This window comes from Opisthorchis viverrini (assembly GCF_000715545.1).
Source record: "Opisthorchis viverrini unplaced genomic scaffold opera_v5_250, whole genome shotgun sequence".
NCBI classification, from domain to species: Eukaryota; Metazoa; Platyhelminthes; class Trematoda; order Opisthorchiida; family Opisthorchiidae; genus Opisthorchis; species Opisthorchis viverrini.
In genome coordinates, this window is record NW_008751905.1 from 35609 (window position 1) to 53966 (window position 18358).

Consider the following 18358-nt stretch of genomic DNA (forward strand, 5'->3'; position numbering starts at 1 on the left):
TTCGTAGAAGACAGTGGATTTCATTACCGTGCTTCAGGACTGCGACTCCTCAACATCCCTGCTGGTGGCAACGGTTTCTCTAATGCGGCTGATGTGAATCGCTTCCTTGGTGCCCTTCTATCCCAACAGCCGGTCTTCTATTCTGGATGTGACCGGATCTTTTGGACAAGTGTAACTTCTGAAGGATGATCAAGAAGGATTGGTCATATCCGAATCACAGCCCATCAATGTGCAAACAAAATCAAGTTGTGACTGAAACAGTAATGTTGGTGTTTCCATTTCTCAAATATCCTGAGGATGGGGAGTATTCTCAGTCATAAATTTCATTAAACTTCATTAAATATCTGTGTGAAGTAGGAGCACACAGTTGTGCGCATCCATTTTGATACATACCTATCCGTGCTTCAGCTAAATGTCCGACTTGAATTGTCTGACCCAAATCCTTTAGTTGCACAGGAAGAAGCGTTTTCGAAGCCAGTATTTATTCTGGGCTTCTCAGTTTTCCCCATCGTTTCTTTGGAGACATGCCACCTGTACGACACGAGACTACTATTGATTAAAAGAATAACATTTTTACCTGCGAATATCTGATCTCTGAGCAACGACCAATCAAGTTAGGTGGAATATGTATCAGTTTGGGCCGGTCCATTGCGCGATTTAATTTTTGATGTCAATGACCATTTAATTAATCCGACTATGACAGTTCGTTTTTGGGCGCAATTTCCACGTTCTTTGGAACGTAAGGGTTATCCACGGCTTGTGTAATCGTTTATGTGATCTGAAGTTCTTTCCAGTGACACGATTGTCAAAGCATAATTCACCCTTTGCTCCAATTCCTGGCATACTCACGTTACATCCCAACTGCATTCCTTAAAAGATCTCCATGTCGTACATAAAGCTTTTGTGGTCATGCTCTTTTATTGTATCTGAATGTCTTGCAAATTTCCTTTTAAAGTTGTTGGTAAAACCAAACTTTAAAATGCATTTGTGCTTCAGAATGATCGATGCAAACATAATTGTGTGATCTGAAATTCCCTTCTTTGTGCACTCATATTCAACGACCGATTTGGTCTTTTGAAGCCAAAGAACCCAGTTTCAGAACCCGGTGTCATAAATGAATCAGATGGCGAGAAGACGATGGCAACTAGGAACACTGTTCCCCGTTTTCGCTTCGCCTTTGCTGACGCATACAATGAAGATGCGCAACCCAATTTGCGGGAATGTGGACAGAAGCTGTACTGTAAAAACAAGGGTGTTAAGGATGCCAATGCCCAACTCATCCTACCATTTGTATTCAGTTTGTGCGCAACTCTGGACAAGGTTTGGGTAAGATACAACGTTCTCACACGACGTTCTCATGAGCAAATTGGCAATCGGTAGGGCGGTACACAACAGTGCATGTATTTGATAGGTTGACCCAAACAGGTTTACCTTCATCAGACTTGACGACTATAGCCTCGATACAGTATAGAGTAAGTCCGCCAGGTGGTGTAAACCACCATACAATGGTTAAGAGCAAAGACCTGAAGTGCCGAACAGACTGATGTAGTGTAATAAAAGCAACTTTACCCAAATTACAATCCAAGCAAGCCGTTTTCGGGCTATGATCCCTTACTACGTTTTAGGTTCAGCCTAAATCTCAATCGATCCCTCGTCAGTGTACCCCGTTTGGGCACTGTATTTTTGACTGACAATCTGCACACACTTGCGACACGAAGGGAGATGAGAATTTTCGGGCACCCGTTAGCGTTTCGACTTGAGGATGTCTTGAACCCGATTGCTTGTTTAGGGCTGAACGTGTGGTATAAGCTCAAATGGTGCGGTTTGCAGCTCACGAACACCAACTGGAAGACAGACCACGCAAAGAAAACCCAAATGGTAGTTTCCGGAAAATGCGGCTACACCAACAAGTTTTTACTTGTATGCTGAAAGCAAGGTGAAATGTTTTCCCCATACAGACTTCCGAGATGTCTTCAGATTCTAAGTCTCCATTTTGCCTTGCATCATTCGTCCCTGTGGGGAAGCGTTCACCCGTTTGAGGACCACTTTTGTGTGATATCACTGATTGAGATCATTTCATGCATCACAGTTGTACCGGAGAGGTAGGGAGTTATGGCTGTGTAAATTGTCAGAAAGCGTCGCCTGGGATACTTTCCCACATACTTTGTTCCAGGGGACATGCCTGCATTAGTGTGGTGGGTTCATATTTCGGCTGGTTGGATCGCACGGCAATTCAGCGCTCATAAACGATTTCATGGTATTCCTGTAACCTGGAAAGGTAGGACTTTCATGCAGCTCTCAGTAGGGACTTTTATGATATTTATACAGAAGTCTTCCGTAACCAGCAGTCGCTCTGTCATCTACGTATGGGATTTCAAACTCGGCTTCAGGTATAGTAGCATTATAGCTGGTCTACTTTTTCAGTAAATCATGGTGCACTTCGACGAAAATTTCCTTCGGTGTTTAAAAGGGAGACTGAGCTTACCGCAGGTTATCAAAGGTGCGTCAATTGCGTGGCGGACAGAGGAAAAATCCAGGAACCTTATGAGGTTCGTCATTTCAAGCCAGTAATTGACGGTCTTTCACCCATGCAGTCATAAAGCGTGAATTAAAAAGGTCACCCGATTCTGTTCTTTCAAGGAATTTCAAAGGTACACTGTCTGCCAACTCTTATCCTTCATCACACCTATTTGCTACCTAGTGGATCCCAGATCCCCGAATCCAGTGACTTCCGAGCGAACGTTTTTTCATTGGTTCCGTTTTAAAGTTGGAGTGTTCGCCTACGACCATCTTTCATCACCTTTTTATCAACTTCTTGCTGTGGACACCTGGACTACTGCTCTTCATTTGTTTTCGCTGACACTGAGGTCTCTGAAGCAATGCCCATTTTTGCTACGTTCATTTGTCTGCGAATGCTTCCTCTAGCGCCCTTTATCCTGCGAAAAGTGTGAACAGTTGTTTCAATTCGACCAGGTTTGCATTGTCGGCGATGCAGTTTACTCGGTGACGAATGGTTCTCAATTTTTTTTTAAACACAGATGCAGCCAATTATTGCATCACCAACTTCCCAGCTCAACTTATCTGCTTTTCAATCCAAGTTCTTGATCGTAACGGCGACACTATCCACATCCTTGGTCTTCTTTTCTGTCACCGGGGTAGTTTAGATCATTGTGTTCTCAATCGCCAAACTCACCCTATCCTCAATATCCGTTTTCCTCTCTTGTATATTCTGGGGTCGCTCTCACTAGACGGAGTTGTATGTGACTTTCGGAGGATCCCTCGGTCAATCCCCCGCGGATGCATCACAGTCACCGCATCTGTTTAACTCCGGAAGCAGTGGGATAAAAGATTAACGTGTATTTATACCGGCTGTGCATCGCGGAGGCCCAATGCCGAGACGATCACTCCACCGGTGGCGGATTGAAGCACTTGAATGATCATTTCATAACGTTCAACCAAGTAATTATCTAGAGTAGAGAGAGCGACTGGATCGCCTCTTATCACTTCTAAAGATGCATATAACCTACCCGAAAGCCTTTTTCGGTCACATGTGGGTAGAGGGCGCTGTAATTATTTTGTGACGGAACTGTTCATGCATGCGCAGCTGGTGACACAGAGGTCGCATGCTCGACTTGTTGTTGTGTTCGAAGTTCTACTTCCTCTAGGGGGTGTGCGCCTTTGGCGATTCCTGATAGTAGTAAAAGTTGAGACTAATACTCACACTATAACTTTGACTGACTGGAACAATAGAATCAAGACCAAAGGAAAACTGTTAACAAGAGCGTGATGTGGGGACACATGTTTAACTTTTCTAGAATTGTCAACTGAGCTGTGCCTGTCCTCGATATTTGCCTCAACAGTCTTTCGAGTTCGAATGGACCTGATCACATCCTCACCGACACAATAGCAGACCATTCAACGGTGACGAATTGAATCAATATTAGAGTAGATTTTTATTTGAATATAGTCATCGTAAGCAGACTTGTTCGCAGATTGTGACAAGGGGTTTCAGCCTGGTGGACTTGAATAGTTTGCTGGCTTATGTAGCGGCTAAAACTGTGTTTTCACGTCTCGGGTTTAAACGGGACCGAATCCTCTGCGTATTTCATGCACAGAAACTACTCTAGTAGAAATTCATGCATCATAATGTCCTTTCCTTAGAGTTCCGATTTGTGCCAAACGATGTTTTACTAAACGACTGTTTGCTCTTGTGAGCGTATTGTAGAACAGACCCACATCAAGATGTCATTGGTTTCGCATCCTGCTCCAAAATGGTTCAAAGTTACACTTCAACTCCATAGTCAAAACATTCACGGAAACTGTTCAGCGTCGTATTTTTGCAGTCTAACTCGTTTTTGCCAGTCAGCACACTGGATGTCGTTTTGTGGCACTTGATCGATCAGTTTCACATAATCTCCATCATACTCAGGCTACGTGACTGATGAGTTTTGTGGATAGACTTTCATTCCGGGTCTGTTTTAGCTAAGAGGTATTGTATGCGATGCCGTTTACAAAGCATACTTACATCATACCAAGAGGGATGAGCCTATTAACCTGAGAATGCGTTCGCTCACCCCTATGCTCTTCTGTTCAGCTTAGCGTATGCTGTACTGCACTGGAAGTCTTAAGGTATGTACTGACAATCTTTTTCGAAAAGTGACAGGTGCGTCATATGATCTCAACATTTTCACTGGACCACGGATACTCGTGAGAAGAATCAGTGCAAAACAAATTGGTTCCTTTTCAGAAGGTATCTGAATAGCATGAGACACTCGCTTAAGAGATCCGACTTCTTCACTTCTAGATTTCCACTGTCAGAACACACTTCGCATCACAAGGCTCTCCGCCGAGAGTCAGGATGCGCATTGTATGCGCGATTTAGACTCTTCGTCCCACAAATCCTTTTGGCGCGACCGAAATAACGTCAGCACAGCGTACTAGGTTTACTATACTACCAGCCAAATAAACACGATAGGAACCCTTAGGACTCGTGATAAGTTTCTTTCAGTAATGATTGTGCGATAAACAGGAGAACATCCAACAAAGACTGACCAGGTAGTCCCATCTGGGGCCCAAACGGCACTTGCAAGTGCTCAGAACTAAGCCGTTAGTGGTACGCAAATCTCTTGTGCAATATTCATCCTAACCCAATTAGCACGGTTCAATTAATCTCTGCGCCACTTTACCGCAAGTTATTTTATTACTAAGTGAATTCATTTCGAAACCATACCCCGTCTAACAATTAGATGACTTCCCAGGGAGACGAAGGAACAAGACAGAACTTCATAAATTACAAATCCCTCTGAATACATTATGCGTAATCGGTATAGTGGAAAATGATTGCTCTTTGATGCGAAACACACACGAAGCTGACCTAAAACATGAAGTAAAATGGAGAGGATGCTTTGAACTAGACTTTCCTCTCCGCAATGTGCTGTCCTGAAAGCGACAATTAACTAACTGCATGTGTGCTAAATGCCGCTTGCATTTTTCTTAAAGATATAAGCCCGCGCACACTCATTGAATCCACCCGAACAAATTGAGTTGAGTTATATGATCGAAAGTTATGCGCACTCCCGGAAGATCCACCGCCTGTATACCCTGGAAAAACACCCTGGAAGTTTGTGCCGGAAACCTGAGCAAATGGACAAACTGAAAATTAAAGCGTCAACTTTTGGATCGAAACACCCAGTTGTGTTCTAGAAATTGAAACTTTTGAGTGGTGGATCAACTTGCATTCACCAGGCGTCTACCAACTCAAGTTTTCTTAAAAGGAGGGTTCTGCCAATCGGGCAGACGCTTATCTACATTTACAGAGACGCATAGCAGAATATGGAACGGGGAATGATTTAGAAAGGTCTTTCATCCCAAGACAGTGGACATCCATGAGTTTAAATCAGGATCGACAGGGAGAAAACAATCCCTCAAAAATGGCGGTAATAACTACGAACTACTATACTCACATCCATTTCATATAGCACTAGCGCTATGCAGCCCGTCGAATGATTACTACATCAAACATGAATCCAAGCAGCAAGTGAACCGATGCCTGAGCTGCGGAAACACCTTTCACATTGGACGAAAACGTTCACGAATGCAAATGAGCTTCAGTACGATACTTGGTTAGCACAGAAAGAGGACCCAGACAATGGTGTACTGATAGCCAGGATAGTGAAGGCAACTGTACAAGCATCAACATAAAAGTGGGCATAAAGAGCAGGGAAAAACAAGACTAATCGATCAAGGATATTCTCATTCTAGGTCATTCTGTCAAAAAACCCAGAACAGCTAGTATTTGTATTCCCACCTGCTAGGTGTTCGCTTGTTCGCTGAGTTGGGCGATTTTCTTGCAAACTTTTCATCACTAGTCGAGGTGATATCATCAGTGCGTTGGTTGGGAGCGCGGTGGTGCGTAGCGATGGGTTGGTGGCAGTACACAACCACCAATGCAGCCCAGCTCAGTGAACAAGCCAACGACCATGTACGCTACATCAGCTACCAACATTTTCCTCTACAGGAAACGGTAACAATCACTGACTCAACCAAACGAGAGCACTAGTCTGAAGAAAAGATAAATACGCTTGGAGTATGGTAACTAATCACTGACCCTTCATGTTGTTTTGTAAAATCGCAAAGTTGCATCAGACAGTTTATAAAATGAACTCATCCACATACAAATTCGCCAGCTGCAATTGATAACGGGGCAAATTTGTAAGCACCAGTAGCGCAGTGTTCATTTTGAACTAGTTTTGACCTTGTGAAACTCTTCTGACTTCCTTGTCCGGTTCACGGCATTGTTCCCTATTCTTATGTGATTTTTAACACCAAGTCCATGACAAAACCAAGAGTCTTATGTTCCTCACTGATAGATTCATCGTTGATCGGTTTCATTGTACAACGTCATGTGCTTTCTTTGCACACAAATGAATGTGGTAGTGTTGAATTCAGATGTGATAATCTTAGTGCAATAAAACTACGCATAGTTTAATCATTGTCATCATGATTCTCTACAGCCATATGCTTGAGAACCATGAAAATAATAGGAGTTGCCACCTAAAGATATTGTAAGGGTTGGAACACTGTGTGAAAAAGCCTCACATCAACAAGAACAATGATCAAGGGATCTTCAAGCGATAGAGATAACCTGAGAACCATGTCCACCTAAGGTGCCCCTCCAACGGTCCTTTCAAACATAAACAACCGAAACCTGGCCCAGAACGGCAGGCAAAACTCCAGCCAGACATAAGAAAATACTCGCTAATGTTTATGTGCCTGTATCATGGTTCTTCCAACCACCTCAAAGGTGAATCAGATTGGCCGTGAGAAGAGGGCTGGTTGATATCAAACATAGGGACACTGCGTACTGCTGCTCAGCGTCAAACTTGGGCAAAGGCATGAGATATTTTACAAGACGAAGCAACCATTTAAGCGTGTCAGTGCATCACAAGTGGCTGGTATCATGAGCCACTTGGATGTCGGAATGAATTCTGATCCAAACGGAACTGAGGACTTGTATGGGAATATTGCCACACCAGATTAACAGTATCGCAAACGTTTATAGTGGTTGTTTTCAAGAGGACTTAAAAACCGTCGGTTTGAACCTTATGAACATGTCCAACAATGTGGAATGGATGGTTTTTAGAACTTCTGAGACGGAGTAAACCGCGGGATATCCTGTAACACCGTGACTTTGATTCCCCGTTTATTCAGTTTTCAGGCCAAATTTTCAAATTGCTTGCTTGTTTTCTTGTAGACCATGTTGCTTTCGGATATGGAACAATTGTATTTCATTTGTTGAGGGTGTATATATTGAGAAAAATACAGACGCTTTTATGATTCTATCGTGGATGAGTACCAGTAGTTTGCAAGGACCCATGTGAAAGAACCTGACGACAATTGTGTAGTATTATCGCAATGAATCAGTAGTATATTACTGGGCTATCCTCAAAGGTGTTGGATATGTGGTGGAAAATTTCAGGGGGAACCCCTTCTGGAGTATCCACAGACTACCTATTTTTCTTTAGTGAATAATCCCCCTCGTCGCTGCGATTCTTCCGTAACCATCAATATTGCATCAGGTTAGGAAGGCTTTTGAACAAATTATCACAAGATTCTCCGAACTCGAAATGACGTCTGTAAAATTCCAGGAAAAATCCTACAAACGGCGATTTGGAAAGCTGTCCCGAGATTACGAGCAAGAAGTTAGCCATAGAAGTCACTTCCCGAGTTGTCAAAATATCCCTAAAGGGTAGGCAAGGAGTCTTGGATCATCGCGTTGGCATGCGTAAAACGCATCAACAGCAACAAAGGATTCCAATTTAGCCTTACCGCATTCATGCTGGTTGCTTTATGTTTTTAGGCAGTATTTTTTGCACACACATCCATTTCGCTTTCACTACTTTGGTGAAACGAGTAATTTGAAACTAGAGATTTTGCTTGAATTATCTGTTACTGGCCATATTCTCATTCATAAGAAAAACTTAAATAAGAGCTGCTCGAGTAAACCTTCAGCGACTTCTAAAACGCACAGGGTACTAAGAAAACTGGGCTTCAATAACATGATTAGAATATCGACAATCAATGAAACTGTCAGTTGACCGCATCGTCTTTCTCATTACAGGTGAATTACACCTAACAGCAAGACATGAACGGAGACCGCGTAGGTTTCCCATATATTCACGGTTTCTTACAGTTTCTCACAGGTTTCATACAGTACAAAATCATAACCAAAGGTAATCAGCAAAATGGGAATAGGTACGTTGATTAGTTACCTAATTTACTGTCTTGAAGATTCCGCAATAAGGTAACACCGCTCGTGGTGTGTTAAAGACTTTATCTATGTTTTTGCGGCTATCGACGAAATCTCGCGCCCACATTTCCATCTGACAGTATAAAATAATAGTTATGGCAGATTATATGGATTTTTAATCGGTGAAGGATTGATGGTGACATGTTACGTTAAGTGCTTTGAATGTCTGCCACGTTGACGACGCCAGTCCACGGGGGGAGAGAATTTGTACAAAAGACACCTCCTCGGTTTAACAACCGGCTTGCGAAAGATTTGCTTAGTTGCGCGTCGGAAGCTGCACTGCTTTTCAGACCAACATCGGAAGAGCGAAGGTTGTACGTTTGCCTCGTGAATGTGTTTCGCATAACAATATACAAACACTTAGACTCTGATAATCGAATCAGAGTTTCAACTTAACAAAGGGCCTCTGGCTTCTGGCGACTTAACATTAGAATTACAACGAGTGGTTGACATGTCAAGTCTAATGTCGGACATCTCAGTGCCACCAACAGCCATTACAGTTAATCTGTCTTTGAAGGCAGGTAGCCAGTATTTCTGTTCTGAAAAGGCACGTGCTGAGTTTTATGAGGCAATTGGATTTTGAAAATAATTCAACTACATCTGGTGGGGAATCAAAGGCTAAAGTTGGTCGGTAAATAACAGGACAGTGTGACTTCTGGATTGAGTTTTCTTTATACCTCCTTTTTCTGTTAGCGGTGGTTAGAGCGCGGATTACTAACCGGAAGGTCCGCGGTTCGAATCCGACCTCCGCCACTCGACTTCCCCTGTCTAGGCTTGGGCAACCTGGCAGTATCCCAGCCCTCGTGCTTCCTTCGGGTGGCATGGCAGCTAGGCACCGGAAGGGTGCTACAGCTGAACGCTTTTTCTTTTTTGTTAGCGTTTTCATGAATGATGCAGCAGTTATGCAGAAAAAAGCAGCTACTAAGTTTTTTAATAAAGGTTTAACCGCGCTAGCCTTTGGGTTCATGGTTTTGGTGTAATGATAGTCGGCAACAAATTTTCCAAGATCCGGGATGAAAATACATCTAGGTCAACTTCAGCTAGTAAATCGGTCAAGTAGTTAGTCTAAATAGTTCCACAACTTTAATGCAGTAAGGGGCGGGGTACTGCGACCATTGAACTTGTGCTGGCCCAGTAGGTACCCATAACTAACAGTGACGTAACTTTTTCCAAGTGAAGTCATTCAACCCTGCACTCCTGCACTCAACTTTTATCGTACCATAGTACGCACATGATTGCTGTATATTTCTGAATAAACTACTCATGCTCTGGTATGGTAATAATAACGAAGACCCAGCTTTGTTTGATCCGATGTTCGTTCTGTTAATTCCCATGAATGTTTTCCATTGCATTTTCTCAATCTGTTTTCGGTTTACCGGTACAACATTGGACAAATCGGCCTTTCCTACCTTGCACCATAAACGGACCACATCCGTTTGTAGGAATCTCAAAATCGAAACATTGAAACAACCAATTAAACCACCGAGAGTAAGTTCCGTGCAGCCAAAACATACCCGCATAGCACCTTTTATTCTGATTTATCCGCACTGAATGTGGTGAGGATATTTTCTAATCAGAACCAAAGCGTCAGTTTGCTTCCTTCGGCTTTCTTGATTTGGCAAGGTGTCAGAACTTTCACTGGTTTACTTACTTGGAGAAGGGCATTGTGTACTTAGTTCCATAGAACTAACTACGTAGACCTGCGTACCAGCATGAGTATTTCACCCCAAACTTGTCAGTACCCTTTTTTGACTGACGATGCCCCTACAAAAACTGATCATTGTACAAATCTGGCTACTCCGTTGCGCAACGTCGCCGATTCGCAGGCAGTTTGTCTTCGGTTTTTCAGCGGTAACTTTGTGATAAGTGAAAGTTCCTAAAAAGTCATGAACGATAAATGGTATCACTGAGCTCGACTTCTTATGTGGCAGAAGATGAGGCTATTGTGGGGGGGGGCAGGAAATACTTGCATTATTGACGTATCGTAGTGATAGCTAGGTAGCTGGGAACTCTTCGACAGCACACAAGAAACTTCGCTCTACTTGAGACTCAGGACGCAGAAACAGTCCCTTAGTTTCCTTACACCTTATGATTTGCATGAACGCTAATTTGAACCCATCGGCCGAAGTGAACCCATTTGTAAGTTAATTCAGTGTCAACGGGAGACTCAATCCCAGCTGAACAGTATAAACAATAGATTCAGTTTTCTTTCGTCTGAGTCCCCTAATAACTACTAGTTGATTTGCAAATAAGTGCATCTCGCCACACGTCACACATCCTCGACAATGGATAGATTGTATGATTCTGATGGCTTTTTTCAGAGGGAACTACGACTGAATTTTGCTTCAGTACTAAGCGGTAAATAACTTGCCTACTCTGGATGGCGTAGCCATTACTTAACTGATGACGTTTCCTAGGTCATTCTGCTGCGAGATAGACATATCCACCTGTCAGTTCACTCAGTTGTTTGCATGCTGTTCATCAATGGACTGATTTCATTTGGAATTTCGGTACACATTCGACCTGAGAGAAACTAAGTGCCTATTTCTGGAAAGAACACGCTACGTCTCTACCTAGACACTATGCTCTAGTATAATGACCACCCAGAGATAAGTTTCAGAATGCGTTTTTGGAAAATAAAAGCAAACACAAAGTAGCAATGCAGTATGATGATGTCGTTGGACTGTTTGGCCATATAAGGGGTGGGTGAGTTGGTTTGAAAAACAGTTCAGGTTGAAAGGTCTACATTAAGGGTCTAAATGCTTGCTCCTAGTAACGTCAGTTGCCCCGGTATCACCGTGGTAGATGAGTTCAAATGACACACGGAAATGTGGTTACACCTTGAGATTTGATGAAGTGGTCACAAACAGTCAATTCTTCTTTGTGACAATGAATGGCTCATTCAACGTATTTCTTCGGTGTTTCTAGCCAAATTAAAGTTCGTTACTCCTCTTGAATGTTGCGCTTTGGTAATAGCTAAATCGCACATTCGAGGCCGAAAGAACCTATTTTACCATGCTAGGTAGGGAAAAATGTTGTACTGGAATCTGGTACATTGCAAAATACCTATATTAGACATGAGATAAACAAGAACGCTTCATCGTGGTTTTCTCCATAACCCACGGAATAACACCAGCAAACTGATGCTCGATCATCCATGGCTGTTCCTATGTGAAACATTTGTTATACTAGCTTGAACGTGAATTGCGTGCATTTATGCTGTATAAGGGACGGGAGGATAGATAGTGACATCCAACCAATCCTATTGTGAGGGTTCACAATCACGAAAAAAGCAGCAACGCAATCTCATTTACGACAAACACCAAAATAATTAACCCGTCTACTGTTGTTACTCATGTAACTACCTACCAGACGGAAACGTATCACACATGGCATATCCTTAAACTGAAAAGCGCCCAATAAACACACAGCGAACTGCTACTACCCAGTTTCAAAAAGATTCACATTTGACTTGAGCCGCAATCTGTTGAAATTTTATACACAAGCTGCTTTATGTGGTCATACTGCGTCTACCCTCATGAAGGATCAGTTAACTTGCTAGTCACAGAAACTAAGAATCGTTTTACACACAACAGTAGTAGGGCGGAAGAATCCCTTAAATCACCTAAATGGGTCTGTGTGAGAGATTCGCTGCGAACCTCACCCTAGCAGATCACTGCCCAGAAACATAGGAAGCTCATGCCCAGCTTTAATGTTCGGGCATTCTGAGCCTTGGGCTTCAGGTATGTCTTTCAATTGCGGCCAACAAAAAACAGTTGAACGTCGCGAACACAACTCAGGTGCCTGTCACATTCTCAAATGTTACCAACCAAAATAGCAGGGTGTAACGCCTGTACACAACACGGCAACTTCTAATTCCCCAGTTATTCGTATGAAAAACGGTAGAAAAAGAAGCGTCGATTGCAACTTGCCCATAAGATCTTCGCAGCAGCCTACCAAAGGGTTGTAAATGGATCACGAAAAATGTAGTGCATGATTATTGATACCACTCCTGCTTTAATCTTTGTGGTATCCTGGCGGCCGTCAAATCACTAGTAAAAACCAGTGTGGTGCGAATTTGGGGAACAGAAGGAAAGGCTTCTCAACTGAGACGTCGGATGAAGGCCTAAAGGATAAGGAGATAGATGAAAACAGACCAGTCCCCGAAACGGCACACACGTTCAGGTTTCACTTGTTAAGAAGAGCTATCGCGAGGGGTGAATTAACTTGGGTGGTTTTTTATGGTGCCAGACCGGAACGCATAAAGCTGAGCTGAAAAGTCTCAGTCGTAAATTTATTGCCATAATTAACCAGTTCACTGTGCTCGCTTGCTTTGGAGGCCTAACTATATCGTCAAAACCACCAGTAATGCCGAATAATTAGATGTTCTCGATTTCCTGGTACCTCTCTTGCCCACAGACGGTGTTGATACTATCGGTAAACCGGCTGACGCTTTGTTTGCCTAGTTTCCTGTTTCTTTAAGAATTGCCGAATGCCGGGGAGTGATAAGCACTTCACCAACATCCAACTTTCGTCCAACTATCAACCCATCTCCTGCACATCTGAATTTAGGAAACTGTTTGAGGGTTCCACCGAGAGAAGGAAGAATTACATTTGCTACAGATCACCCGAATGTTTTTCTAAGGATGCTGAATGTTGTCGCTTTTCTAGTACACTCGACTGCTTCTCCATGTGATTTAATAAATGGTGGTTCGTTTGTTCATCCTTGACTGCGCTTCTGGCAGCATCGACAGGAAGGCTTTTCTTACTGTACCTCTATAAGTGTGACGCCGATCTAAGTCCATTCTGGTTTCGCAGACCGTTTCACAAACCTGGAAGGTCACATTCGCATACCTCCTTCAACACATTTGGGCATCCTCTAGGGAGATATATCCTGCGTGTTCTTCTCCATTTATGTTAGCTTAATCCTCGATTTTTCATTCAACAAAATAAGCCGACAATTTCGCGCTCATGGGAGACGAAAGTGAACGTAATAGATGTTCCCAAGGAATGTATTTAGTATACACATTTTGTTGTCTCAGTAAGGATCGCAGCCGTTCGGTGACCTGGAGTGCCAGGGCCTAAGACTTCCTGTTGTTCATGGAGGCCAATAGAACGACTCGCTCACAAACTTTCCTTTTTTCACTGTTAATGAGGTTTGTATTCCAAGATCTTCCGTGGGCGAATTGCTTGGGACTAACCAACTCAGGTAACCTCAGAGGGTTTCTTCACATTGAATCCAAGTTTTTGTACCACCAAGCTCACAATTCTTCACAATTTCATTTCGAAATTTATCACTGCCTCACTGTACTATCCATGAAGCATATTTCCAAATGCAGTTACAAGTCAAGGGATGTACTTTCAACCTCTGTGGTCAAAAAGCATAGAGCAGTTTCTCTGGTTATCATTTAAGTGTCTGTTGTCTACTTTATCTCTTTCTAATGCCGTTGCAATTTTCACTTGCTCGTTTTACAATCCACCGTAACTCTGAAACCTCTGGTTAGCTAGACATCTTTTAAACTAAACGTTTTTAGGGAACATCCTAAAGCTAGAGGTATTACATCAAACTTCTTAGTTGTCCTCTTACTTCTTTTGTTTTGGTGCTCACTTTTTAAATCCACTGGAACTTATTACGCGAAAAAATCATCCCGCCTGCATCAAGTTTTACCTGAATTGACCCTGTGTGGCCTGGAAACTACTAAGGGGGAAGTCTTTCAGAAATGAAATTAACTGAACTGTGAAGAGGGTTTCATTTCATGTCTTAGGTTAAAAGCGTTGCGAGAAGTCTGTTGAATGCTAGTTGTATTGATTCAGTATTTACTTGACAGGGATAAGGTCACATTCCGGACACCCACTTCGGTAGTTTGCCACTCTGGGTCAGTTAAACGTGACAACTCGGTTCTTTGTCTTGAGTAAAACACGCGTCGCTTGACCACCTTTTAATCAGGATTGCTAGACTCAAGCTTGGCGAGTGACTGAAACGCCTCAGCAATAGATTCACACAACGTGCCTTGCTTACCGAAGTATGGGTCGACGGAGAACACACGACGACGTGCGTTAAATCTGATTCACACGATCTAAGATTTTCTCATGAATACTTTCAGTGAGGAGAGTGAACCATACTCTAGTCACATACAGCACTTTGCTGATGTTCTATCGATCCTAAAGTACAGGAAAGCACTCATTCCTCTGAGTGAATTGATTTCATACTAAATCCTAACGATCAGTAGATTGCGTGTAACTCGTGAACTAAAAAAGTTGTCCTAACTGCAAAGTTAAGATGGATGATATCCACCAGGTTGGATGTGCTTTGAGAGTTGTAGAACGTGGCACTTACGTGGCACTTATAATGCAATAAATTTTGAATCAAGTTTTTAACCTTTTGGGCTATCTGTTTGAGTGGTGCAACCAACAGAACAAAAAGTTGTAAAGAGAATAGTCTATCAGGACCATATGTCCATGAGTAGACGTGTGTACAAGGAAGACGCCTCTATAGTTCCTTGATCCAGATGTAAGCAAATCGCGAGTTTAAAGAATAGGACACAGCTATGAGCACTGTGTTTGCGGATACCATCCCATTTAAATAAAATCGGATTTCATATTCGTAGAGGGTGCTATGAGACCACATGCAGCTCCGCTTCTCTACCTGTATTAACATGTGCTTCATCATCCAATTGTAGTCTTTCCGAAAGCGAGACTACTTTAAATAATACTGTCTGCAAATAGTACATGTTGTGCTGTAAAAGCCCTAAAAGGAACCAAACTGGTTATTCAAAAGAGCTAATACTTTTAACTGATGTAGGAATCACAATTCATTAAATACAATTAGGGAAGCATGCGGAGCTTCCGGCAGAATTATTTGAATCTAAGTGGATGGTGAATTCAGTAGGTAGAAAAGACAAAGCGAAATGCGGCAAGTAATATGCTAGCTGCAACTTGCTTGACATTCGGCTTAAACGATTTAGGTGCTACGTTGTAATGACATGAAACAGAACCGTTAATAACCAATGACCACAGGTAAGTTGCAGAACAATAAATTAATTGGAGCGGAATGTCCACCTCTATTCAACGGGCCCAAAATAACAGAAGCCCCACTGAGAGAAGACCTGCAAATCAAACAATCAAGCTCACTTATGTAAACCGTCAGTTGGGTATGGCGCAAGTAGAAAAATATTAATGACTGAAGGTACACCACAATTATTCAATCAACAAGGAGATCACGAATGGACCAACCGGAATAGAGAATAATGGACGACAAGTTCAACAGTGGTGTGACTGTAGGAAGCGAGAAATGCAAGCCACAACGCAACACAGATTATGGTCGGAACAACCAAAATCCAAGTGCTTGATTGTTAGTGGCCAGTCAGGTTGGAGCTCAAAGATGCTCTTTGTAAACTATATAAACGCAAGCTAAAGTAGAGGGACTACCCAGCTAACATCGCACTGAAGATGTTTCCCCTAATATTGATGAAATGTTTGCAAATCAATTACCAAGCTAGGCGAACAGATCAACAGCCACTTGGTGACTTATCAACTCATGCCCTCGAGCTCTCAATATTCGGACTGATCACCTGGCTATAAGTTGTTTCCCTGAGGAAACCAGCATATCGATTTTCATAGAAGGATCGATGCAGTCTTCTTTCAAGTAAGATTGAGTTAGAAAAGGTTCTCCATGACAAATAACAATCCGATCGTCAGCAACCGCCGGCCATTATACTGCACGGTTGTAATACTTTTAACACCAAAGTGTCTGATGCTGCTACTAAAGCCCATTCTGTGCGCAACCGCATCAGCAGTGAGACTGCAATACACTACCAACTGCGCCTTGGGTTAGGTTGAACCCTGCAGCCGGGCACGACAGACTATTGAGCCATCGGCTCCGTTAAGGATCCGCTGCCTCGCGGATCAAAGGCTAGAGGCAAGGTCATGGATTCACGGATTGATACACAGGATCCAGGCTTTTGCCCAAGTTCCCGGATCGGTTCTTTCTTGTTGTTCAACGGCTGTCGTTCATATGGAAGGCATAAGGTTATGACACTGGTTTTTTAAGTTCTCAGCGTAAGGCAGTATACTTGCCAGCGCAGCTCCTACCCGGCAACCATTTTGTCGCGGCTTGCTGGACACACCCAATGAGGGTTACGTCCTTCTTGCGTCCTGAGTAGAGAGTTTAATTGGCATATTCAAAGAGCCATCTGGCTTATACCCTATATAGTATTTGGAAATTCATGCGAGTAATACAAGAGAAGGTGCGCTGAATCCTCCGTAGAACAGCGAATGCCTTTTGGGCCGATTTCTCATGGCACAGTGAGATGAACATGTTTGAAGAGAGCCAGATACCCAAATCCTTTTGGCATCTAGCCTCGTGATGTCTTCTGGTCGTTTCCCAAAAGGACGAAGGCATTCGCTGGGTCTCCTCCAAATGACATATGGACGCAAGTTTCGTCATTCACATCATTCATCTGTCCTGTAGGTCAGGCTTTGGAGTCAAAGGCTTGAAATAAGGTGTCTCATCCAAAACCTCTTCCTTCGCTTAGGCTGCCGGGAAATCTCATCTGCCCTAATAATGCTGCGTCCATCGATGTCCCTACCCAACCCCTTCCCACCGCACAAGCAAACGTCCCTGGGACGTTTGGCCGCCAGTTATCTGACCGGAGAGCCCTATGCTTCTCGCTGCCTATTAACAATAAAGAAAATAACACCTTTCTAAATCCACAAAATCCTTCCTACATAGAAGCTTTTATTTTCCGTAATCTTTGTCAAACAAGCAATGATGCTGAGACCTTATACCCCACTAAAATCGATGTATGTATGCCTCCGAAACACGCATGGAAGACCCAAGGGTGGTCGTGCATCTCAGAACGCCAAGGACGAACTTACCTCATTCACATTTCTCCCTTTGTTTGTCCGGTTATTCAGAGACGAATGAACCGTGATATGTATGATGTGGAAGTTGCATTCGTTCCCAGAGCTGTTCGATCTTTGCTGGTTTGGATCTCAGTGAACAGTTGTCTTTCCATATCCAGCTCCAACACGGTCACTGCCTCTCAGCATAAAAAGCGGTGCCTGCTTATAGTATCGGCTTATGCCCCAACGGAGTGCAGTTCCGACGCTGAGAAAGATACTTTCCATTGAGAGCTAACCGGACTCATCTGTCGAGCAAGAAGCACTGACACTTGCGGTCGATAGGATTGCACTAGTCGGTTGTTTGAGATCCTTGGACTCACCTGGGCGATCGATTTGAAGTCGATGCTGATCGCACAGATGTTGGACAGTGACTCTCCTAGTTTTGTGCTGAACATGAACCGTTTCTGACCAATATGAATCTTCAGACTAAACGATCGCATTGGATAACCTGGCAGCCACGAACTGCAAATTCATCGTGAGCTCACTTGGATCACGTGGCCATCAGCCATAGATAGAGGGCCGAAGTTCAAGAATGTCATTCATTCTGCGGTACACAACTCGAATCCGATCACTTCATGGTGCGTGTACACTTGACAGTCCCTTCCCCTTCAGGCAAGAAGCACGCATATGAACCATGTTTGAAAA

At 43.2% G+C, this 18358-nt stretch overlaps 1 protein-coding gene across 1 annotated transcript; it reads left to right on the forward strand.

The window, feature by feature from the left end:
- Positions 1–9330: 9330 nt before the first annotated feature.
- Positions 9331–17941, forward strand: T265_08983 (hypothetical protein; the record flags this gene model as incomplete). The annotated part of the gene is made up of 4 exons (XM_009174933.1): positions 9331–9436; positions 9503–9783; positions 16023–16150; positions 17344–17941. 4 exons carry the CDS (start codon positions 9373–9375, stop codon positions 17939–17941), a joined length of 1071 nt encoding a protein of 356 aa, XP_009173197.1.
- Positions 17942–18358: the final 417 nt, after the last annotated feature.